The following is a 26,948-nucleotide window of genomic DNA, read 5'->3' as shown; positions in this document are numbered from 1 at the left end:
TAGTTCCAAGCACAGAGCCTCACACCCAGCCTCACCTGACACTTCATATGAACCTAGGGTTAAACTGTTTCTCTGGTTTGTTTTCCTAGATTTTCTAACATAATATTTGGATATTTTTTTAAATATTTTTTTACTGATTTCAGAGAGGAACGGAGAGATAGAAACATCAATGATGAGAGAGAAACATTGACCTGTTGCCTCCTGCACACCCCACACTGGGGATCAAGCCCGAAACCTGGGTATATGCCTTGACTGCAATTGAACCGTGACCTTCTGGTCCATAGGTCGACACTCTACCATTGAGCCATGCCGGCCAGGCTGGATAAATTTTTTAAAAAGCTCACCTACTGTATTAAAAATGTAAGAAGAATGGAAGGCTAAAATATTTATAAGTTTCACAATAAACCCTCAATGTCATTTTATGATAATAACACAGATATATACAAAGTAAGCCAAATAGTCCCTACTGAAAAATAAAATCCATATGAAGAATTTAAGAACAATTGAGAAGCTGACTTAAATTTCACTAATTGGGACCAATCAATTAACAGGTTTCTCATAATAAGATCCATAACAAGCTCCTCTCTTAGAAGTAAGAAAGGTAACATTTAACTATTTAATTTCAGGAGGTGTTGCAAGGTAACTTCCAGGGACAGGCCATTCCCTCTGTGCAGCTGATGTAACTGGATTATTTTCAGACGTGGGCAAGTACAGTGGTTTTATCCTCAGTGCCACAAAAGCATTATGAAGCCAGAAAGGGCCTGGCTTCCCTGAGAAGGTTGAAGAAGGTAAACATTTTCTATGTGGCACAGACTGTTCTAATAACTAGAAAAACTCCTCTGATTCTGAATGTAACAAAGGTTAAAGTAACTTACAGAATTACGATGTGACTTTAAAGGAGTCAGATTTACTTAGTACTTGCTGTGCACAGGCACTAGTAACACAGTGGTCCATACAGATAAAGCTTCTCCTTTAGCCCATAGAAAAACCTTTAGTTTTCTTATTACCTCCTGTGGTATGGTCCTTCTGCTAGCTCCTTCCCTCTCACATCATCTAAGACTCGACCCTTTCTCTTCTCTGTCTATTCAATCTCACAGCTTGAGAAACCACCTAAGCACAGAGAACAACTCTGAAATTCTCACCACTAGCGCAGACCTTCCCCTGGCCTCAGAGTCCTGTCCCATCACAGTCCCTACAAGCTGAAAGCCTCAGTCCCTCCCACAAACCCCGTGTCCAATCCAATAGTACATCACCAGTGTATCTTTCCTGCTTGAGTGTCTACACCGCAGTGGTTTGTCACTCTTGCTGCTCCAACAATTTCCTTTGGAAGCGTCACTAAGGCTCCGACCCTGACTTGTGTTTGAAGTCTTTGAGAAGCCATCTCCCTATCCCAGGCACACTGTGCTGTGGGGTGTGAGGCAGACCCATGCCTTTGTGCACACAGACTCACTTTTCCTCAGCGCAAACTCTTCGTCCGAAGGCTTCCGCTCTGGTTTACGCTTAGGTAGCAACTTTTTCATGGTCTTGGGACTCTTACTAAGATCCTAAGGGGAACAAAGAGAAAAAAATGCTGACAATTTCCAAAGGCAGTAATTTTTACTGACATATCAGTAAGGGTCACTGTAAAGGTGTAAAATATTAAATCACCACAGCCATTCACTGTTAAAAGTTTCCTACTTTACTCATATTTTGACTTTTTGACAGCAGCGGAGCATTAATTTAAAATCAATACTAGGACAATAACTGATAAAAACCCTCATGTTTCTTGGGTCTGTCAGCACTGTCACACACAGCAGAGGGGAGGCAGGCAGCCCCTGGAGAGAAAAGGACAGCTGGCTGGCGTGCGCACAGAGATCCATGCATGCTACTAATTCTGGCACAGACCCATCTGCTGCCGCTAACTAGAAAGAGATGAGAAAACTAAGGCTGTTTTTTTAATTTTTTTATTTGAGAGACAGAGAGGGAGAAACATCAACTTGTTGTTCCACCTATTTATGCACTCACTGGCTGATTCTCATATGTGCCTTGACAGGAGACAGAACCCATTAACCTTGGCGTATTGGGAAAATGCTCTCATTAACGGAGCTTCCTGGCCAAGGCCCAGGGCTATTTTTATTGTTGTCATTAATCCTCACCTGAATAAATTTTTCCATTGATTTTTTTTTTTTTGGAGTGAGAGATAGAGAGAAAAACACCAATGTGAGAGAGACACATTGATTGGTTGCCTCCGGCATGCACCCTAGCCAGAGCCAGGGATCGAGTCTGCAATGGAGGTATGTGCCCTTGACTGGAATCAAACTAGGACCCTTCAGTCCATGGGCCAATGCTCGATCCTCTGACCCACACTGACTAGGGCCCCAGGGCTATTTTTAAAGGAAAGGTAAGTAAAAAATGAGTCCCTTAGGAAAATATTTGAAGCCTTAGGGAGAAGAAAATGGAGTAAGATAGATCATCCTATCAGCTTTGAGCACAGATGTAAAGAGAAGACGAGACACTGGCTCTCTAAGGCATGTTAACACTAGTTCAGAGCTATGTTCATAATGTAATGGTCTACCTCTTACCTCTACAACACAACTTCACAAACTGTGCAGAAGATGAAGGCGAAAAACAGAGTAGGAAGAAGTCCAATGGAGTGGGCGAGGTTTAATTGTCAAGCATGTATTAAATTACCAGTATCATTTAAATTATATAAACCATTTGTGAATCTTACAATGAGAAACCAAGACTCTGAAGGTGACATGTGCTATGGGATGAGTCAGACTGAAAGCACAGAGGGAACAAAGCTTGATGTTTAAAGGTATCTCTTCAAAATACTTTCCGTAAAAATAAATATTTAAAAACTCTTAAAAACGCAGCAGAAATCAGCTCACAGAGAAATAAACACGGCATGTGTTCGGTGCTTCCATAACTCAAAGCAGACATGAGACTCCTGGCGGCGCACCAGACAAGGCACCCACCACACGTGCCGAGGGCACAAATCCACACACATCGCGCACCCTCTCCTCAACGCAGGCGAGGCTGGCTGCTCCATTTTTGCCATACTCAGTAAGATGTCTTTTCACTGAGTGCTTTGAGGTGCTCAGTAATACTGTACAATACTTCAGAGTGTGAAACCTCTCCTACAGCATGGGGTCCAGCAAAGCAACTGTAGCCGGACTTAACCAAACCAGATGCTCACGTTCACTGCCACACCTCTCCCCTGGCCTTTCTGTTCCTTTGCTTAACACTTTTATCCCAATTTTCCTCCTCAATAATGAAATCTCCACCAGTGCTTGCCTGCGCTACCTGTAATCACTAAACTAGGTAATAAAGATCATCAACATTCTTTAAGGAACTGCCCATGATGAAGACATTTCTGACTTGGGCATATAACCTCCATCAATAAGACATATATCAAAAAATTCAAATTTCATTAAGAACAAAAAATGTAAAGAAAGTGTAATAATTTATGTAGCACTTTTCTAGGTGTCTTAAAATTTTTAGAACTGCTAGAGAGGATTAAGGGAGGGTCTGCTCCAGATTCTTTGGCAAATTCAGTCTCTGACTGGATGTGGAGACTCATACCAGGCAATAGTGTTTCACCACGCTCACACTAACACTAATGATAATCACAACAGTGATAACCACGCTCACTCAGAATAACCATAGTCACATGCTTACATGATAAATATATGCATTCTCACACTCTACCCATACTCATACTCAGGCTAATACAATAACGACACTCACGCTCGTTACAACCACATTGACACTCATAATCACATACTCTCCCTCACAATAACGAAACTCACACTCACAGTAACCATATCCACATTCACGATGACCATACTGCCAACTCATACCCAAGCTCACACTCATGATAACCATACTCATTCACGCCGCTCACACTCGTGATAACCAACTCTCATCATTTCAATTATCAAGCTTCCTCGAGTGCTAACACTTCTCGAAATGCAATTCTCAAGACACTTCCTTTCCTCATCAAAGCAGGTTTATTGTATAAAAACCTAGCATGAAAGTGCAGGAAACTGTTAACACTTATTTATGGCTGGGAATCATATTTTAACTGCACAAAATACTGGATTAAAAAGGAAAAGAGCAACGTGCATGATGACCTCTTACACAAAGAGAAAAGCCGTCATAACTTTCATTTTTTATTTGTAAAGGTAGGGTTCCTGGGCAAGATCTCAAACCTGGAAAAGGATCATAAGAAAGGCACAACAGAAGAGCATGCAGAAATAGTGACACCCATCACGACTGGCAGCTGAAAACCATTTCAGACTCAGCTAGAGGCCCAGAGGAAGCCCCTGGGAAGCTTCTGATTCCTCCAGGTAGGACCATGGTGAGCACAGAAAAGGCCATGCAGGGCACAGAGAGGGTCCAATGTTGCACTAACCCACCCCGCCCCCACCCATGAGGGTCTCCACAGCCTCCCAGACCCCTAAACAGAAGGAAATGACAAAAAAGGAAAGGCAGACCCTTCACAGTTCAAAGAAGCTGAGCTGCATTTTTATGTCACAGGCAGAAATTCGTGATTTTCCATTAGGAATGAAGCACAGCACAACCAACCTGACACGTCCAAATGTCAGGTCGCGCTCACTTTCGCTCAGACCTCACCTCCTTGTAGCAGAGAGCAGCTGAAGGCCGGAGGGGAGGTGCGGGTCGCAGACAGCTCAGACTCCATGGCTTCGAGGTCTTCGGAGGCTCCAGGGGCCCCCAGTTGATGGTCGTGTGTGGGGTGCCGTGGTGGGAGGGGTGGGGCAGTGTGTGGTAGGCAGGCGTCAGTGGCACCGACTTGCTGTCTGCATGCTTGCTGGATGGGGTGATTGAATGCGTGGGGAGCTACCCAAGGAAAAGAACAAGAAAAAGCAAAAAGAGAACATTCACCATCAAAGAAACCTAGATTAAATACACTTAGTTCCGCTAATTTTAAAAAATGCACCCAATGAAATAACCCCCCGATTATCATTTCTCCAAGCAGTTAGACTCTGCGATGCCCCAAAGATTCTGCTTCAGCCTGCGGCCAAGCCTGGGTTAGGAGGCAGGAGGATGCTGGGGGCCTAAGACCCGGACAACACTCCACCAGCACACCTTTATTTGCCATGGATTAACATTTGCAAAAAGGTATTTCATTTAATATGTATATATCAGAATTTTATAAAAGAACAGGGTATTCCTCACTAGGAGCAAGATTATGGAGAGGGTAATCCTCCCCAGTCAGCTGTTATTCAGTGTCTGTGATTTAGGAGTGAGCACAGCTTGAACCTGACCCCAGGTTTTGTTTAACAAGAGTGGCACAGCCAGGCCCACCTCTGTTGATAGCTGTTTTTGTGTTACAGAGACCATATTGGCTGTAATGCTAAAAATATTTACTACCTGTTTTTTTTATAGGGAAAAGTTGCCACTCTCTGGAGTAAAACAAATTATTTTATTAACTTTAATCAAAACAAAGTTATAGAAATCTAATTTCTCAGAAGACATGATCACTGGGGTTTATATTACTGGAAAACACATCACGGGACAATTAAATGAGAAAATGTTAAATAAATTAAGTAATTCAAAATTAGCCAATGACCTCAAACTAACCCAAAGCAATAAGGTATGCTTAACAGGAGCAAGAGCTGAATGGTTCTGCAATCTGGAAACCTAAGTGAAGCCATTATTAGAAAGTTCAACAAGCCCAGCCTGTGTGGGTCAGTGGTTGAGCATCGACCCAGGAACCAAGCAAGAGGTCACAGTTGGATTCCAGATCAGGGCACATGCCCGGGTTACAGGCTTGATACCCAATAGGGGTTGTACAGGAGGCAGCCAATCAATGATGCTCTTATCACTGATGTTTCTCTCTCTCTCTCCACCCCCTTTGTCCCCTCTCTCTCTGCTCCCTTCCTCTCTGAAATCAATAAAAATATATTTTTAGCCCTACCTGGTTTGGCTCAGTGGATACAGTGTTGGCCCGCGGACTGAAGAGTCCCAGGTTCGATTCTGGCCAAGGGCACATGCCCACATTGCGGGCTCGATCTCCAGTGGGGAGCATACAGGAGGCAGCTGATCAATGATTCTCTCTCATCACTGATGTTGCTATCTCTCTCTCCCTCTCCCTTCCTCTCCAAAATCAATAGAAAATATATATTTTTTAAATTTCTTAAAAAAAAAAAAAAAAGGAAAGCTGAACAATATTGGAACACATGTTTAAAATAAGAAAACCCTGGCTCTAGCTGATGCCACCATATTTAAGAACAGAAAAACAAACTTTCTGCAGAAATCACAGGCCTGTCCTGGTGTGTGCGTCAGTGCTTGTCATTTGCTACACAACTACTATAAATTTTTTTCAAACAAATAATTCACTGAAGAATAAAATTATGCAAAAAACATCCCTTCTAGCAATAATGTAGTAGTAAGTAATATTTGGTGGTGTTTCTCCTTCCTCAAAAAAGTCAAAAGAGGTATGCTTTGTGCTAAAATTAGAATATTATTCAAGCTAGATATGGACAGAACACACAATTCCCCAAAAATAAGCTCCCTAAGAAGACAAATTTCAAAAGCCTGTATGTGAGGAACAGCACCATCCATAGAGTGGGGACTTAAAATCCCTGATGATGGGGCACCTCCCTTGCCACTGGGTGGCATGAAAAGGAATATGACAGGCCAGGGTCCAAATACAGAAAAAGTTTTTATCTGATATGAAATTTTTTAAAGTTTAATTTCAGACTGTTACTAACAATCTGAATGAAAAGGCACTTCCATTTTTCTTTATGAACACACACACACACATACATACATGCTTTGGAATAAATTTAGTACTATAAAAGCTAAGCATCTTTAGTATTTTTTAAAGTATGGAGAAGTTATAAATGGCAGAGTCATTCAAAATGACATATCAGCTAAAGGAAATGAGCAGTTTTAGCCTCCAAACTGTTGAGAGATTTCGAGTAAGACGTTAATACCATGACCAGAATGCTATGCTACAGCCACCCTTCCTGAGCTAAAACTTTAATGCCAAGGATAATGAATGCAGAAGTGAACTACATGGTAGGAAACGTCCTGACAAAGATCATAACAATCTAAGGATGTGAGAGAAACGTACCAACTGGAAATGCTATGTAATTGTAAGTCATTTGTAAAAAGGTGTGCCTGGTTCTTCAATATTGTTTGATAGAGATGACAAATGATGCAATATCCTTAAGAAAAAAAAAAAAAAAGAAAAAAAAAACCAATAAAGAGAAGTTTTTAAAAATGACACTTTGGCTCAGTGGATAGAGCGTCGGCGTGCAGACTCAAGGGTCCCAGGTTCAATTCCGGTCAAGGGCATGTACCTTGGTTGCGGGCACATTCCCCAGTAGGGGGTGTGCAGGAGGCAGCTGATTGATGTTTCTCTCTCATCAATGCTTCTAACTCTCCCTCTCCCTTCCTCTCTGTAAAAAATCAATAAAATATATTTAATAATAAATAAACAAATAAAAATGACACTTCGGTACTTACCTATTTTGAAAGGTTTACACATATCTAAAAAACCAACGAGCTGAGCTATTGAGCTTTTCTAAGTAGAAGTGGATTTCTTAAAATCAAAATGAGTCAAAAATTACACTTCAATGCCTTCAACATGAATCTGGTCCTTTTCATCATCATAAATACTTATTTTTTGATGAAACAAAATAAATACAGTTAAAGTTCTCAGAAAAAGCACACTCTTCAAGTTTCAGTTGAAAACCCCCAGTACCTTACTCTCTGAGGCCCATGTGAGCACAGCAGCAGACTCCTGCCTGAGTGCCACTGACTGTATGTGACAAAGCACAACCTAGGGCTGTTTCACAAGCGTGATCACTGTGAAGCCATTCACTACTCAATGGAAATAAGCAAATATTTGCAGAGAAATACAAGACAAGTATTGTGCGTTCTTGATCCAGATATTGATAATGCTTTAAATTACTTGACCACTTGCTGACAACTCAACCAAAAGCTGACCCTTGGAGTTTGGAGGCAGGAGAAGTATGGGGTCCTTACAGTATGAGACGGCACAGAATGAGGCTTAATGGGGGGATTGCTGACAGATGTGACTTTTGTTTGCTTCTGTAGATGGTCCACCCATTCATGGAGATCCTGCTGGTTGTTGCATGACACTAATATCCGCTCAATCATGCTTCCTAGAAGAGATGAGAAAAACGGGCTGAAATTGGAAAATTGGTAGAAAGCACACACATGCACATACACACACCCAGAGTATAATTCAGCAAGGTTAAACACAGCCCTCTGAAATAGTCAAGCAAGAATCTGCACACAGATGGTAAGCTGCCTCTCATCACCATGACAGATAGCATCCGCAAAGTTTTTGCCTATCACCTGATATTTCAAATGCATTTCTATGATTTTCACTGTCCTCAATCTTTGTGATTGTCATTCCTGTCGTTGGTAGCTTTCCCTAAAAAAGAGCCCCCCCACAAAAAAAAAACACAATTAGTGCTTTTCTAGTAAAGAAGGTACCGTTATTAAAGTAAATACTAAATAATTTTAGAAATGGCAGAGGAACTGCATTTGTAAGCCACAAAAGCTGTCTTTGTTTGTACCAGATACATATGTATAACACAAAAAAGCCTCTATCTCTATCTCAAATAAGTAATCATAATACTATAATCAACAAACTGAGCCCCAGCAAAAAGGTACAGAGGAGCAAAATAGAACACAAATAAATTCCAACTGGTGAGTTACTCTTAACATAAATGTGAGGACACAAAAACATTACATATTATGATTAAAAAAGAAAACACACTAGAGTCTACAGTAGCTATGTTAAATGACATGTTTATGGAAAGGAAGCACAGATTTGCCTCATAAAGAAATGCAGAGAAAGTTTCATGTTTGAAGGCAAAATAGGGGGAAATTGGGGCAGGAGGAATTGTACAAGTTATACTTGATTGTCCACCAGACAGGAAGCCAGCAGCTGTGCTGAGCGCTGCACAAAATGCAGAAAACAGCAGCCAACCTGTCCATTCTGAAAACGGAGGACTTGGGAACCGAAACAGAAAATGCTACTGGAGAGACACCAGAAAAGGACTGCAAATAGCCAGGCAGGACATTTGGTCCTATCCAAAACGTCACCGAGACCTCTGGTTCAACCAAAAGGTGCTTGAAACTTGGTCCTGACAAAAAACCGTCCACCCTTAAGAAGACATCCCTGGGTTCAAACAGCCCACACCACTTATTTTCACTTTTGGTTTACAGGATTAATACACAAAAAGTTACCATGTTTTAATGATCCAATGATTGTGTTGTGGCTGTATGGTCAATGACCACCTTTCTTGCCTTGGTAGCCTAGCTGGTCATAGCACATGGAGTTAAGTACATGGATATACTATGGTACCTGGTGATCAACCAAGGCTTTAGGAAAAGTCTACCAGTGTCTGGGGCCAAGTCCTATGAAGGACTCTCTCAGCACCTCCAAAAGTAGTTCTCAGCAAGGTTCAGGGGGGAAGGAAGGGCTGCCCTGCAGAGGACACCGGCAGTCACAGAGATGTGGGTGCTCCTGATACCTATAGGGAAGCAGGCCAGAAGTGCTGCCGAACATCCTCCTACAGCTCGCGCAACTATAACGATCCAGTCCACTGAGAAAGCCTGTCCTGACGTTCGGTAGGTGAAACATTAGCCAGTACTTGGTCCTTCTAGGGTCGGATGAATTTGAAAAATGCTGTATACTGCGCACTCCTTTCCAAGATTCATAATGCACAGAAGTGTATTAGTAGCTTTGAGAAGTCCTAAAGAAATAAAGCTGTGTGACTGCTTTTAACCTAGTAAATCAACACCAAGGGATAGAATGTTCCAGTTACTGCTAGATTTAATGCTTTTTAATGTCCCTCAAAGCCAGAAATAAATATTCACAATACATAAGTCACAGCTCTCAGAGAGGGACTCCCAGGAAACTGTGCAGAGTGGGAAAACAGGTCCTACACGTGGCGTGAGGTTTCCCGTGACACGTCAATGCCAACATCCAGAGCCAACTCACCAGCCTGGTCATCCACAGGGGCCTGGCCTGACCCAAAGGGCAACCTCTGCTACATCAGGTCAGACAAGGGCCCCACCTCAGTCTCTTGAGGTTTGAAACATGAAGCCAGAGAGAGCTGACAGGAAAGGACTCTGCTTTTTGTTTATCAGGGTCACCTAACAAAGCAGGAGCTGCCAGTTTGAGGGAACCCAAGTAGCTGCTATATCTAAACATCTGCTCAGAAACAGACTTACAAATCAAGAGGTATTGTTTTTCTGGATTTGTCCATATATATATTTGCTTTATCAACTTACCTTGCACCTCAGGATCTGTGTCCTCAGAGATAGTTCTGTAAGTTTTGTTTGTTTCCTTCTTTTTTTGCTTAGGATTAATACCAGGATGTTTGTACAGTGACATCAAAATACACAGACAGGAGATGTATGCACATATTTGAATGTGTAACACTATACACATAACACTACACACAACACATAAATAGGGACAGCTACTATTTAAGGAAAATATTCAAAATATGCCTGGAAATTATTCTCAGATACACAATAAAAAATAAATTTAAAATGTGTTTTACCTGATAGATAAAACCACTCATCCTGGGACTGGCAGACAACATTAGCAAAATATTTGGAAAGAGTAGAAGATATCTTTCATTCTTTTCCTAATGTAAAAGAACAAACAAATTCAAAAACATATTTACAGATGTGAAAACAAATATTTAAATTAAATCTTCTGAAACACTGTACTGTATTTTCCATTTAGGTATTTCTACCCAATTACATTAGCTAAATTAAATGGAAACAAAATTAGAAAGCATTATTAGACTCACAAGAAGCCCATGTAACATCTTTTTAAAAATTTGGTTAAGGGATCTAGCTCCGCCATTAACTCTTTTTTAATTAGTCTAAAATTTTATTTTTGTGATTGAGGAAAAAACAACATAAGAACTTGTAAAACTTTAGTGGGAGGAGGCAAAATAGGTGGATCCTTCATGCTAAAAAGTGGATAAAATAAAACGTTAAAATCAATTTTCATCTATTAATAATTCCTGGCACTTCCCTAGAACTCCCAATATATCAATTTAATGTTGTTTGCATTCATCCCGTAAACTTAATCTAGTGTACATGAAAGGCTTAAAAGCATTATTTATGCGTTAAAAATCATTCACTTCCATAAGGTAAGTAAAGCCCCAGAGACTACAATTAAAGGACAAAAATTCCCAGAACCTAAAAGGAGACACACAAGGAATGTGCAGATAGCCTTTGTCATAAGTTGCCATTTAACCACTGCCCACAAAAGCGAAATGATACTAGGAAGCAGTGTCTCCAAGAAGACTTCAGAACATCAGCCACATGCAAAGTGCCTTGAAAAAGACATTCTATACTCGAAAGAAGTTTTTGAAAAGTACTTATTATATTCCCCTCCTTTTTCTATTTCCTTTTTTTGTTAATCCTCATGGGAGGATTTTTTTTCCATTAATTTTTATATAAAGTGGAAGAGAGGGAGGGAAACAGGGATATTATTATCTTTTCAGTCATCATTATAACTTTAAATCTTTTTTTTGAGTGAATGTTTTCTAGCTCTAATATTATAAAGAAAACACTGAGAAATGTTTCTACAGATTTTTTAAGTAAAATTTAAAAGTACATAACTAAAAAAAAAAGAATTAAGATTTGGGTTGTTTTTTTTTAAATCATTATAGTCTATTAGAAAGTCAGGATTTCTTATGATACCCAAATTAACACCTAGTGAGCTGATATCATTTTTGAATTTCATAGGCAAGAAGGAATGTGCATTGTGAGTACAAGTTTCACTTTTCTTACTGTCCTAAGAATTCCATGTTTGAAATGGGTAGTTAGCATATTTTGACCATGTTGGTAATTTTTCACAAAGGTAGAATAGAATTCATAAAGAGGTACTAGCTTAGTGACCCAGTGAACAGGTAACTGGTAAATACTGAAACACAAACTGCTCCGTTTTCACTGTGTGGGGAAAGCACAAGGTTCTGGTTTCATCTCTCACTTAAACCAAACCTGTAAGATAACTGTGATTCCCATAAGCAAATGCCAATTAGTATTAGATAACAGAAAAGGATAATGATCTAACCATGGAAAACAGTACATTTCCTGGAATGGCAGTGTTGGTAAGAAGCCCATGGCCAGAAGCACATACTTCTCTGTGGCAGACATTTGCCAAACTGGACTACTAACGAGGGATCTAAAATCCTCTCTAGACATCATCTCTTAGTTGACACTGATACAGACTTTGATCATAACTGCTCTTGGCTGCATCTTAACTGGTCAAGTAGTCCATAGCCAGCTAAGCCTTGCTAACATACCGGAAACCACTTTTATATTTGGCAAGGACAAAAAGTAGATGAACTTTTTATTTTTACAAGCTAAGAGTCCTATTAAAATGTTGTCATCATTTAGTAGTCCTTTAAAATCTTGTATTACACAATCATCAAAACATAACATTCTAAAGTATAATCTTGACTGTCACTAAGGAAACTTAAAAAGCATTTATAAAATAGCATTTAATGCAAATTATGTTCAGCTCTTAATTTTTATCTGAGGCATTTTAATGGTTTCAGGGAAAACAACCAAGGAACTAGAATAAGAACAAAGTCCAACAGCACATGGCTGGTGTCCCTTCCATGGCATGTGTTTCTTCCAGCGCTGTTCCCATCCACTCTCTGCACACTTGCATGACAGTACCTCACTTCCGGCACACTGAATCATGACCTGGGACATGTAAATGACGTTGCCCAGGGTCTTAATGTCATCTCCCTCCCAGCTCCGGATGGCTTCCGTCAGGATCTGCAACTCCAGCTCTTTCCTTTTCCGTACATCTTGACACTGGGCCTGGAAGACATAGTAAAACACTATTAAAAGAGACAAACTTCCAGAATTGTAAGTTTTGGCCATACTGCTTTGTAGATTACTTCTTCTTAAGGCAGATAATCTACTGAACAATGTGTTTAATTCACAAGCATGGAATCAAGTCCAGAGAGGCAAACCTTTGGAATAAGAAACACTTTTAGAAAAATATAGCATATTTTGCCTCTTATAGAAGAAAAAAGCAGACTGGACAAGAAAAATATTTTCTGATTTTATTAATATCTGCCAACATAGAAGACTAAGAGGGGGAAAAAAATAAGCATTTATGCTATAAATAAGGTGTGTATCTCAGAAACCCAGTCAATAAGACAGCAGACAAAAAATAAAATGGAACAACCAGTATTTCATTTCATATTCTATCACTAAAGACACTGACTGGATGGAGGCTAAAACATGTGTAAGTCATTTTCAGGTAGCTAATGCATCAATTATGTGAAGCCTTTAAAAAGTTTAAACAATTATCATTTCATTGTTCTAGTCTCCAAAGTCTAGTACAGCATGAGAATTTATCAGCCATGGAATAACTACTATGTATGCTCATTTTTATTTCACCAGAGTAAACCTTAATTATACTTCACAGGTAATTTTTTTTATCATCTAACTTTTTTAGCTGATAAATATTTTTCTACATTCACTTGCCATAATACTATGTAAGAAAAAAACACTCCATAATATGCTTAATCACTTACTGAAAGGTTTTTGAAGGCAGTCATGGATTTTTGAATATCTTGTCTATCCGGATGATAATCCTTTTAGTAAAAGAAACACACCATTAGCTTTCATAATGAAAAGCTTTATCTTAAAAAGACATTCTCTATAGACTCTACTGAATCTTCCAATACTTTTCAACCTGTAATATGTCCTATTTTTCCCAGCATTAAAGTGCCACCTCTTATTCTTTAAGGGAATCATGGAGCCAGTGGCCTTAGGGGAAACAATCATTCAGAAAAGAGAAGCCAAGAGCTGAAGCTGGAGTCAGGAGAGCAACATCTGCTGTGGTGAATGCAGACAGCACAAACCACACCCACTCCTAACACTTGGCGTCTTCTGCTTTGGCAGCAGGCGAGCAGTTGTGGAGAAGACCGACGGCCTGCCCTTGACAGGAAAAGCTCACCAAACCCTAGCCAATAGTTCACCAAACCCAAACTTCTGCAAGGCTCACAGCCTGTTTTTCAGAAATAAGATAAATACATATCTTTAATTAAATGATGCTTTTACATTATATTACTCAACTTATAATTTAATAATTGTAGTTAAATGTTCCTGCTAGGGCTATTCAATTCTATTAGCATTTTCTACCTTTCGAAACTTTTTCTATCAGCAGCAGTGGGTGAAAAAGGAGATAAAGGAGCTGGGGAAAGGAGAAAAAAATTTAATACTTAACAAAATCATTTGGAAAATACACTGAATTAAAAATCTTGGTAAACTCTTTTTGCTGATTCCAAAATAAGTCATTAATAATTTCTTTTACAGTGGCTAATAGACTTCAGTGACAGGCATGTGATAAGCAGTACCTCCATGTGTCTCTCGAGCTCCTTGAGCAGAGTGGGGTACTTATCCAGGCGCATGAATGGTTTGCTGAGGCCAGTGGTCAACACGAGAATCCCCGGACTGTTGGCACCTTTCATCTCCATGAACTCTCCCAACTCCTCACTAAGCAACAAGCCGCCAGCAATGAAAGAGTAAGACACTGCTGTTAGAGTTCACCGTGGTGACGCTCCCTTATCCCCACTAGCAAAAATATAACAGCGTACCATTAACATTGTTAAAACTATAGCTTTTCTAACCAAACATGTGCTGGTTATTTCAAAACACCAAAGGAAACCCCAGAAGGTTCATGTTGCATCTCTCATTATGAGTAAAAACAACTGTGCATAATATAGAATACATGTAGTCACCTATGCAAATCTACTCAAGAAAGGTCATTTCAGCAAGCCAATTTCATACAGAAGGGTCAAATGTAAACGTGCAGTCTTAGAGCTAAAATAGATTCCAATTATATGGGAACCTCAAGGTGGTGAAAAGTGTAAGAGGGGAAAAATGCTTTAAAACTATAATAACCTGAATCAGAGTGGTAACACTCCAGTTGCTTATCAATCCACCAAACATCCCCTGAACATTGACTGCAACCTAAAGCATTTGTGAGAGCAACAAGTGTTTCCTTCAGAGTGCACAATATGGCACAATAAAATAATATTTAAGTTTTAAAATTTCAAAAGTATTTCCACATCAATATTTCATCTAATCTGTACATTATGCAAAGAAAGTTGTCCCCATTTAATGTTGAGGAAACTGACTATATATTCAGAAATCTAAAAAGCTTAAAAAGAAGTTTGTAATATTTTAATATTCTTTCACCATTAACTTCACTATTATTCATGTACCTTTTACAACCAACAATGCCCTCCTGAGCCCTGTAGTAACATGCACACACTGTTTGCCCTGAGATATCCAATTCAGCAGCCCTGTGTTTAGAGTGACCCAGGATGGCCAGGAGTGCAGAGGGAGTCAACCTCTGTCACTGACACATTTACGACTCGTATCAGTGGCTGAAACTCTGCGTTTCTGTCTCTCCATTGCAGGACAAATGATGTTTAGGATCCATGTGAGGACCTGGATTTGCGTTCCTCACTGTTGCTGCACATGTCATTCCAGACATGGGAAACTGAGGGATAGACAGGCTGGGAGAAAAGAAGGCACCAGATCAGGTCACCCACTGGGAAGAGAATAGAGTGAACTCTGAGTCTCCATGTCACCTATTAGGAAGAGCATTATAAATGAAGCCATAAAATAAAAATGCTAAAGAATAACTGAACACATTCGTCCTCAATGTAGGTTACCTGAATCTGACCACAGGGACCCAGCCACTGCCTCACTTCCTCCATCCCTCCCCCCACCCAGGTATAATTGGCCCCCTGCCCAAACTTCTTAGGACCAGTAGCCACTCCAAGGGCTCCTTACAAAATTTAGGATAAATCATTTGAAAATGCCAGCTCAAAAGTGGTGAATATAACACTTTCCTATGGTTCAACCTAAAAGGACTTCATTGTGAGGAGGTGTGAGAGCAAGAGTTGGTACTCCCCACCTCTTATCCCATCCTCAACTGACCGCAGTGATGCACCTAAAGGAGAAATCATCTTCCTTAACTAAACCAACTTAGAAATATAAGGTTTCAAATATCAGCTTGAAAACAAATTAATTAATCACTAGGAAATTAGCCTTACTTTGCTTACGCATGTAAGACCTCTTTACAAGACTACTTCTATCTAAATTCAGGTTTGTGAAAACTCGGGGGACTCGGTTAAGCAAGCAAGGTACATTGCATTTAAAATCAGAGTGCAGCCCGGTCGGTGTGGTTCAGTGGTTGAGCGTCGACCTATGAACCAGGAGGTCACGGTTCCATTCCCAGTCAGGGCACATGCTGGGGTTGCAGGCTCAAACCCCAGTGTGGGGCGTGCAGGAGGCAGCCAATCAATGATTCTCTCTCATCATTGATGTTTCTACTTCCCTCTCCCTTCCTCTCTGAAATCAATAAAAATGTTTAATAAATCAATAAAATCAGAGTGTATTCCTGGACTGCATAAAAATACAGTAATAACGTTAAATAGTGCCAGCTATCTATCTACCAATCTTATCTATACATACATGTTTTTAATATGAACTTTTAAAATAAATATACACATTTATTTAAATAAATATACACATTTAGGAGCTATTAAAAAAATCTAAGCACACTATAAAAAAGTGAAAATATAATCCTAGCTATAAAAACTTAACACATATAATAAACATTTTCTCATTTCTGTAAGAAATAAGGTTTCATGATGATTTCCTTCCATTAAGACAGCCATCATGGTGATGCAATTTAAAATGTTACCACAGAAGCTGTCAAACTACTTCTAGGGTTGTGTGTGCCTGCTTTCATAACCAACACACAATTCCGTATCTCTGTGTATATAACTCTGAGCTTTCTAAGAATGGTTTTCTCAGGAAAACCACAGGGCTAGGATTACTAAATCCAGGAATAGTGATATTTCAGAACCTTGTTATGATTAGTCTAGTGTTCATCCCCGAGATCATGGTGATTTAAAAGCTATGAGCAGGGAGGGGGGAGAGATCAACCAAAGGGCTTGTGTGCATGCATATGAGCCTAACCAATGGTTAAGTTCAACAGGGGGTTGGGGCATCCGTGGGGAGGGGTGTGGGATGGGAATGGGGGGATGAGGACAAATATGTGACACCTTAATCAATAAAGAAATTTTAAAAAATAAATAAATAAAATAAAATAAAATAAAATAAAATGTACAACAACAAAAACATAAAAATAAAAAATAAAAGCTATGAGCAATATCCTGGAGTACCTGTTTGCATAGTTTTATCATTTTGCCTTTTCCCACAAGAGATAGGTGGGTAAGTAAAGAGTGCCCCAAGACTGACTTCAACCTGCTGCCTTCCTCCTACCTCCCCCAGCCCTCTGCTGAGCTCAGGCAGAAGTGAGAGCTGCAGACAGAACAGTCAGGAAAAAGGACGGAGAGAAGGGAGTGACATTATGGGACTAGCACTCTGTGCTGGGCATCAGAGCAAATGCTTCTGTACATGATTCCCGTAAGCATCACTCTGGGCCTGTGCCACAGTATTATTGTGCATGTTTACAGATGAGGACTCCCAGTGAAGACCACTGCCTGTTCTCACTGCTAGCAGGACAGCTGAACCCAAGAGGTTCACACTGTGTCTGGTCTGGCCCCTCTGACCACACCACACTCATGTGCCCTCCCCACACTCCTCATAAATCCTTACTCAGAAATGCTCCTCTTCAAATTACTCACTCTGTCAACCCCTACAGCATGAGTCCAGTAAAATGATGGATTTAAGAAAGAGCAATTTATATTTTATATCCATTTCTCTAAGAATTGAACAACTGATCAAGCATAAAACTAAAACTTCATGATACTAGAAGTATATTTTCCCTCCTTTAAATACAATCCATGCATGGCCTTCCTACTACAGGAAAATCACAGAAAAGTCTATTTATGTCACTTTTGATATTTAAGAATTATATTTTGTATTTTATAACTATAGTTATAGCAGAGAAATATGAATAAAACTAAGAAAGTTATCCTTATCACCCCTCACCCCCACAAAAAAAAAAAACCTACAACTTAAAATGTAAGTGAACTTTTGCAAGCAAAAGTAACATCTTTTAATATACATATGACATTTTTGTAATGCCAGAACATGTGCAGTTAAGAAAAGAAACAGAACTTTATAAATCACTGGTTCATTTTTTTAGTGTTTTTTTTTTTAATTTAGTATAATAAAATAAAATAGTTGGTTACAGCTATTTTGACAAAACAATGGCTCTTTCTACTGTTGTGAGCAATCCTTATACAGTGAATCTCCTCTGTATTTACTGAAATGACACTGTGGGCTGCAAGAAGGCAACAAAAGGAACACAAATAAGGAGAACTATCATGCAGCCAAGCAAAAAGTAATAATTAAAGTGCTGGGGGAAAACAAAACTCATTTTACAGACTAAATTATGAAACCCATAATTCATTCAAAATAGGCAACCATGAATATATGATGTCTACTATCATATGATAATGCAAAAGGTACATATCAGCTATAATTCTAGAATTGGTGGTTCTGTAAATGTATTCACAAATTCACACTCATAATTTAAACTAACCCAATAAGACTGAAAATAAGATTTGAAAATTTCAAAACATTACACTTAAAATCAATCCTTAAAAACATACTCAGGCATAAACATAGGAAAGAGGTTACAAGTTAAGATTCCAGAATACAAAGTAGTGAACGCTAACAGAAGCTACTAGCCAACTGCGATCCTCATCTCCATTCATGGACTTACGCTTCAGAAGTGCGGTCTGACCTGTGAACAGAGCGGGGACTCTGGCTGCTCAGGGACCTCAGGAGGGCACACAGGCAGTGCATCTTGCCGCGTCCTCTCCGGAGGCTCACTACAGAGCATGACTTCTCTACCCACCTCCCAACTCTGGGACAAGCCACATGGAGGAGGCACAGTTTCCTCACTCAGAAATGTATCTATTCTTTCCCTGTTATTTTGGGGAAGTGCTACACTTACATTTCAGCTGTGACACAGTCATTAAAGTAATAGTACAGAAGAGAGGATAAACAGCACATACTTGCAAGCATTTCCTTGAAAGTGTTATTTTAGAAAACTTTAACAGTCTGAATTTGCTTTAAATGTCATCCTCAGGGCAGATCCTCACTTTAACGGGAAAAAATATTTAGTAAGAATCTTTCCCTAAAATTATTCACTCCCATCAAACTTCCGACCCAAACTTAGAGAACTCCCCCGAAAAAGAGTTTGGAGAACAAAGACAAAAAAGATCATAATTTTGCCCTAACATTCTATTTGCTTTCTATTTAACTCCCCCATCACTGCATCAATAATTCCTTTAAAATTTTTCAGAAACACAAATTTAATCCTTGCATTTCATTTCTGTAGAAATGTCATTTAATTTTTAATTCCCAGGAGTAGACAGCAAGAGCATAACTGAATGCGTGTTTCATGGTCTCAGAAAGGTGTGTGCTACCATAGCCCACCCTCCTGGAAAGGTGAGGGAGGGCGAGGTATTGTGTAGGGGCTGGGGTTCCTTTGGGTTTTTTGTTTCTGTTGGACACTGTATATCCTAATCTCTCTTCTTTTCATCAACATGTCCAAGACTGCTGCTTCATTTCAGGGCACTTATCATATTCACTCACTTCTGATCAGTTTATACATGCTTTTTGCTTAATGCTTACAATAGCCCTATGAAATAGACATTTTTACAGATGTGAGATAACCTGGGCCCACTAGCTTAAAAGGGTTTAAAAAAGAAACCATAAACATTTTTCTAAAACACTTACCGTATTAATAAAAATCTATGCCTCTTGTGCTAACATCCGCTAACGACTGCAACATTCCTCAATCTTCTTACAATTCTCAGCAAACAGACTGGCCTTGTCATAACAACCTTGCAAAAAACCTGTACATTCTGTTTCACGTGTTTAATTTTGTTTCAGGTTGCTGGTTGTCTCCAATTTAATGTTCAATATACCTATAAAACCCAGCCCTAGTTTTAAATGAGGTATTATTGTTTTTACAGAAAATCTGTCTCACGCACTTCCAGTTTTATGGCCTTAGGGAAAACTGATTTGGTACCCTGATCTAGCTTGCAGCTACATTCCAGAATACTTATCAGCAATTTCAAGTCATTGTCCAAAGGGCTCTAGACTAAAGGGGAGACTTTTAAAAATAACCTTTCTATTATAAAAATTCTAATAAAGTACTTCTTACCAGTACTTTTCAGACACTAATTTCAAGGGGTAATCAGCATTTTCATGGTTGAATAATCAAGTGAATATTAGTATTGTTTTAGAGAGTACCCCAAGAAGACTTTTCCTTTCAGGTAAGAGGTCTAAGTGAACGCACCTGTGCTCCGTGAGAACATTCACTGCAGATGGGTGATTGGCACAATATGAAAGGTACAAGGTTTTCATTTGTGGCATCAGATTTAAAAAGCAGCCTCCAACTCTCTGCTGAGCTTCAGGCAACCTGGAGACATGCAACACAAAGGAAATAATCCTAAATTTTACGGACAGAAGGAAAATTGCTAAGTAACAAACAGATTATTTTGAGCAATAAAGTCCTCCTTGTGTATCACCTCTATGAAAGCAAAATATCCAAATCCAAGAATATTTCTGTTCAAAGCAGGCATATAGTAGGGAGAAGTACCTACCTTGAAAGCTGCTCTGCTACAAAACAGTGAACTAAACCCAACCTTTCCTCCAGCATCCAGATGCCAGAACCTGTGCACAGCAGAGCTACAAACCCCAAGTCCAGGCTTCTTTGGGCCGTGAGGAAAATACTAGTAGATGTCATGAAGCCTCACATTTTGCATGAAACAAGGAGAATTATAAAATTTGGCTATTTGGTTAGTACGGTTTTCTACCAAAGTAGCATCAAGATATGCACACACATAAAAATTACAAAAGCCACCTTTTCCTTCAGGTGAAGACTGGACATTGAGCACATCTATCAACCGCTCTCCTTCCCAAATCCACACTATAATGACAGATGACGGTTGCCTCGATTCTTTAGAAGGCATCAACCCACAAGAACAAAAAGAGCCGAAACTTTGGAAGAACCAACTTTGGAAGCTGGAAAGCATATGATGAGCAGTCATAACTGGGCAGGCAAATCCAACTCCAAGACCACACCTGAGCCCCCTGCAATTGGGCTGCCCCTCGGCCGTGGGGCCACAAACATAACTGGGTAAAGGTCTTCGAGGCAGCAAGCCACTTACCTTTGTGGACCAGAAGGTCACTGGTTGAGCATACCAGCAGGGATCCTTAGAAAACAGGGAGCATGAAAGGACACTGACCAACCCTCCCTCACCCAAGTCTCCTTTGTCACCAGAACGCCAAAGCACAGACAGGAAGGATTGCAACCTTCAAACCAGGAAACCAAAAATGCCTTCTCTTCTCCTGAGGGAATCGGACCCAGAGAAAAATCAGGCATAAATAGTAACAGCAAGGGTTCTCCAACAGTCAACAAGTTACAACCCAGGGTCAGCACTTCCTCTCTAAGAGTTTAGGGCATCAATCTTAATTATAAGAAGACGCAGAAATATGACCAAACACTTGGGGAAAAAAAATCTAATGAGAACAACGAAGGACAAAAGGTGGGAGGCTATGAAGGGGTGGGGGGGAACGGAACATTATAGTCTGCAGGGAGCAGGAAAATATTCAAAAGAATTGTAATTAATCCTGAAAGAATACAAGATCTATAAAAAAGAAAAAGGATGCTTTTGTGGATGAAAAAAAAAAGGCGGGGGGGATTCTATGGAAAGTAACCTCACAGGGTGATCTGATTATAAATTCCTAACTGGGCAGGTCATGGTGGGTAGTCACGCCCCAAGCATATATCTTTTTAGTGATGTTTCATCTTTTCTTCTTTAAAATATGTTTTTATTGATTTTTGGAGAGAGGAAGGGAGAGGGATAGAGAGATAGAAACATCGATGAGAGAGAAACATCATCTATCAGCTTCCTCCTGCATGCCCCATACTGGGGATCGAGCCCACAAAACAGGCATGTGCCCTGACCGGGAATCGAACTGGTGACCTCTTGGTTCATGAGTCGACGCTCAACCACTGAACCACACAGGCCTCATCTTTTTTTAACTATCCTGTAATCTAATCCCCACCTTGCTTTCTCCCATCTCCATGTAATCTTCCTTAGCTCCTCCTTAATTTCAAATGCACAAAAAGAAACTGCAAATTATTATCTGTCTGCTGACAGGTATGTCCTCAGTTTGGCTCAAATAAATGTTTATAAAAATTCTCTACAGGTTTGGATGTTCTTACACTGCTACCTTGAAAATAAGAACATTCAGGACTAAAGTAAAGTAAAGGAGCATTTGAAAATTAAAATGAAAGAGCAATTGAAAAGGTCAAAGGAAATCTGGAAAATAAAGCTCTGAAATCTCCCAGATTAATGGGAAAGAGATTAAAAGACCAGGACAAGCAGTTCCATGTTAGAATAAAAATTCCAGATACAGAAAACAAACAAAATAAACAGAAGTAAATAAAAGAAATTATAAAATTCGGCAGATGGAAAGAACCCAAAGTGCCAGCAGGAGGGATGCAAAATGACCCAAACCCAATATATGCATCAGCATCAAAGTTCAGGATTCTAGAAACAAAGACACTAAAGGCTTTGAGGGAGAAACACAAGTTTCAAACAAAAGAATCAGGAATTAGAATGGCCCAGGACTTCTCAACAACACTGAACCTTAAACAGTGGATGGAAATAACTTCCAACAATTCTACCTCCATGCATCGTAATTAGTATGAACATGAACTGTCTCTATGCACTCTTTCCTCAGGACAGTCCTAGCAAATGAGAGACTGCAGCAACAAGAGAGGAAGACACCAGCGTCCACACAGAGAAGGTGAAAGGCAGCAGGATGATAATCAAGGGAGATCCCGAGACCAGGCAGCATGGCTAGAGGCTCCAGAGTGACTTCTAGAATATAACATTAATAAGTACCTACTGTACATGAATATATTGAAAGAAATGAACATAAGCCATGAATAAATTAGCAGCAGGTATAGAAAAAAGCAAGCAAACAAAAATGAAGGCAACTATCACCATTACTATCATGGGGAAAAGGCACAGTAATTCCATCAACAGCATTTACGTAATGAAATAACAAGGCTTATTGGGGTTTTACTATTTAGTTCATTTATCCTTATCTGAAGTCAATGTAAACTAGCATCTGAACTGCTAGCAGACTCTTTTCCAAGTGTGAACTCCCAAGTGAGGGTTTTAATAGCCTTCAGGAATTAGCCACAGTTCTATCTGTAATATAAATAATCACTGACCTAACAAATAAACTTCGACTATTTATTCAGACTCTGGGAACAGATTAAAAAGAAATCTTCTCTACCTTAAAAGTGACTGCAATCTTTTTGGGTAAAATGAAACAAATAGAAAAATAAAAGAACTATAAGACAGCCAATGATGCCTCAAATTTATGACACAAACTGCTGCCAGCCCACAGAGGAGGAAAGCACACACCCTCCAGGAGAAGGCGCAGAGGCCAGCCAGCATCCTTTCCAAATCACCCAAAGACCAGTCATCACACACAGCAAGGATGCTGCACCAGGAGATACATCGGACCACCTGCTTTCTACCGGGATCCAGACACCTAAGACACACCTATTTTCAAACTACTACACACTGGCATTTGAGCAGGTGATGTTCATACTCAGGAGCAAAGTGAAATAGTAAAGCCTGGCTTCTAGAATGGAGAGCTCTAGCAGGTAACCCCAACTGCTGAGCTGAGGGGGTTGAAGGTAACTGCAATGAAAGGATGACAAAGTTTTATGAACAAGAGAAGAACATTGTTAAAGATGTGCACATGAAAACGATCAAATTATTAAGACTGCATAATATTTCTCAGGGCTGTGCCATATGCTGTTAACCTGATCCAACACCACAGCCGTGATACATTCAAAGGAGAACATACCTAAAATCTAGGCCAATGGATTTTCATTTCTTATATTTCATCAATTAAAATTAAGTTAGTATGGCTTATATATGAACAATTACTTAATTATACAAGGTTTTCTTTCTTTGGCCCCACTGAGCCTGGACCTAGAGTTTTATGACCTCACTCAACCTAATTTCGTAAGAATTCACTATACTCGCCACCACCTTTTCTCCCCTGGCATGCTGCTAATAATGTGGTAGACCCCCTTGGAGGAGGACCAAGAGGGCCAGAGAATAGCCTCATTCGACTCCCATATAAGCCCTTGCATGACCACTCCCTTAAGCATTAAGCCCCCAGGATAATGAGGTTCTGACTGCATCAAATAATCTTAGTTACAAAGTCTCTGGTCTGTTGACCACAGAGGCAGTTTTCGTCCAACTAAAGATAACACCTAGGCCTCAGAACATCTAGGCCCTCAGCTGTGTTTCAGCTTCAGGCCCAGGAAAGCAGCAAAATCAGAGGAAGCAACAAACACCATGGCTGACATCAGGAACAGCTGCAAGAACTAATGATCCCTAGGGCCAACCCATCAGTAGAGCTCATGACCCTGAAAGAACATACCTGGAAAGCTGATGAATATTCTACTGAGATCCTCTCAAGACCTCCCCTAAAAGTCCTGTCTTTGGAAAACAGCTAAAACCCCTTAAGACTTAGGACCCAGTACAAGCTCTCCCTCTCTCTTGAGCAGGCCCATCCTTCCCCACTCCCCTTTGTTCCCTCAAAGCACACACCTTTGCTTTCTTTCTCCTAAGCTCCATTCTTTTGCCTCTGTATCTTGTTCCATGAGTCCATGCATCCCAGCGGCTCACTACTTCCTCCTCTGTGACTTTCTATATAACCCATTTGAGTTCTTGGCTCTGAATTCTTTCTTAGTCAAACTCAAGGACCACGGTCTAACATCTGGTGCTATTCACCATTAACCTTCCTTTGCCACCGTGAACTTCTGTTTTCAAATCTATACTGTGATAACAGTAATATCTGCCCTATTTCACAAGGTTTACATGAGGCTCGCAAGAGGTATTGCCAATGTATTGCATAAATATTAATTTAGTCTACATTACCTATGCTAGTGGGAGGAGAAGCAAACATTTACTTCCATTTTGTACACAATAGGGCTGACCTCTTGCAAAAAAATCCACACTGCTGCCAAATGACCTTCATTTACCAAAAGGAACACTACCCTAGTTATGATCATGTAAGTAATGTAATTTTATGTAAACCAAAAATGTTACAAACGATTACAACAAAAAAATGTCAATTTCTGTTTGAGAGCCAGGATTTGGTTACACTGACATTCAGCTTTCCTCACCACAACTTCCAATATGAAGTTCCTCTATGAAACCTTGAAGCCAAAGTTGAAAGAGCAAACCTACTTTCTGCATGGCAAACTGTTACCAATTTAAAGAGCTCCTGGCACCCAGGGTAGACCACTTCCAAGAATGAGAAAGACACATACAAAAAGCTGGAAGGAAAAGCAGATACCAACCAAGAGAAAAAGTTTTCTGGTCCTTCCAGTGGCTGCAAAAATAAAGATAATGCAAAAATAAAATGTGTTACCTTTCTTTATCAGCCCACAAATAAATAAGCATAAATATCACCTGGTGGATTAAAATCTCAAATCTTTTCATGTGCATTATGACTTTAAGTCATCCAACACCCAGCAAGCATTAATAAATACCCTTTAATGCCTCATGTTAACAAAGAACATAAAATAGTCACACAGAAAAAATCTCATGTCTGATCATCCAGAACACACCTGTCCCCTAGCCCTGAAAAAATAAAATCTTGGAAAAGTGACAAAACCAAGCCTTTAATACCTCCAAACATCACATTATGTATGTAGTACTTTACAATTTCTCAGCTTCCTGATGGCCAGGAACAACACATGCTGGAAGAAGACACCGGGAAGACTTGGCCTTCAAGAGTGTGTGCACACACGCCTCCCCACGCAGCACATGGCGGGATGTAAGGAACTAAGCCATTGGTGCCTCCACACTCTTTCACAAGCCATCCTCATCTCTTCAGAGGTTATTCATCCCCTACTTTTCCCTACCACCTTAAAAAATATCACTCACATGAAATCCTTCTCCTTTTTGACTAGTCAGCATATCCCTCCTTCAGAAATCACAACTGTAAAATTTAGATAATCTAAAATGCAGCTTTAAGTATAAAAGGTAATATACCTAAAATATTCCAAATAATCTAGTTTCCATCTTTGAAAATGCAAATTCTCAAATTATGATAAATTTGTTCCTTTAAATACCATTTATACCAATCCAAATTTTGTAAATTTTAGCATCTTACTTACTTGGTGCATTCTTCTAAAGACTGTACAAGCATTTGCTGGAAAGAACATATTTCTTCTAGATTTCCCATTAAATATGAAGTGTTTGCTGAACTTAACCTAGAGCCAAGAAAAATAACAGTAAAAATATGTAAACAGTTTTACTTATATTCCTCTCCTCTCCCATCCTGGTGCCCTATTAAAGTCTTAACCTAATAAACAAATTGCCTATGTCTAAGGCAAACTGGTACACTAAATTCTGTGCCAGGACTTCACCCTCTATTTTCTGAAAATACAAGGCAACAGCCTTAGGTGACGACTATTCTACAATTAACACAATTTATCATCTAACTTACTTCTCACTGGTCTGCAATGGCCGTAGATAGGTTGAAAGCACAGTCTGAAGTTCTTTCGAGTATTCATTTTCTGTTTCCAAAATATTCTGTAGCACCTACAATAAATGATGAATAAATATTACTTGACATTAAGATTTCTAAGTTTCTGAAAGTTCATCACCATTGTTCAATTCACACTGTTGCTTCTATAATATCATAGATCCCTATGATTAACAACTAAATCCACATAATTACTATTACCATGGCTATACCACTGACTTTATCTTACTGTCAGGCACACTTGACACAGGTATACCTAGAATGAGGCTAGAATGAATTCCTTCATCAGTAAGTAA

General features: G+C 39.6%; 1 protein-coding gene across 4 annotated transcripts in view; it reads right to left on the bottom strand.

Annotated features, from left to right (window-relative positions):
- Positions 1-26,948, bottom strand: part of ARHGEF7 (Rho guanine nucleotide exchange factor 7) — a 139,717-nt gene that overhangs the window by 17,122 nt on the left and 95,647 nt on the right. For all 4 annotated transcript variants that reach the window (XM_054719970.1, XM_028148819.2, XM_028148823.2 and 1 more), the window contains 11 exons: positions 26,614-26,708; positions 26,282-26,377; positions 20,348-20,470; positions 14,403-14,541; positions 13,578-13,637; positions 12,706-12,852; positions 10,563-10,649; positions 8,338-8,416; positions 8,002-8,141; positions 4,618-4,842; positions 1,451-1,544 (listed from right to left, as the gene is read on the bottom strand). In XM_054719970.1, the coding sequence (XP_054575945.1) occupies positions 1,451-1,544; positions 4,618-4,842; positions 8,002-8,141; positions 8,338-8,416; positions 10,563-10,649; positions 12,706-12,852; positions 13,578-13,637; positions 14,403-14,541; positions 20,348-20,470; positions 26,282-26,377; positions 26,614-26,708 (1,285 nt within the window). The remainder of the gene's footprint in view (positions 1-1,450; positions 1,545-4,617; positions 4,843-8,001; positions 8,142-8,337; positions 8,417-10,562; positions 10,650-12,705; positions 12,853-13,577; positions 13,638-14,402; positions 14,542-20,347; positions 20,471-26,281; positions 26,378-26,613; positions 26,709-26,948) is intronic.

The sequence above is a fragment of the Eptesicus fuscus genome, chromosome 8 (assembly GCF_027574615.1).
Source record: "Eptesicus fuscus isolate TK198812 chromosome 8, DD_ASM_mEF_20220401, whole genome shotgun sequence".
NCBI classification, from domain to species: domain Eukaryota; kingdom Metazoa; phylum Chordata; class Mammalia; order Chiroptera; family Vespertilionidae; genus Eptesicus; species Eptesicus fuscus.
This window is presented reverse-complemented; position numbering and strand designations above follow the sequence as displayed.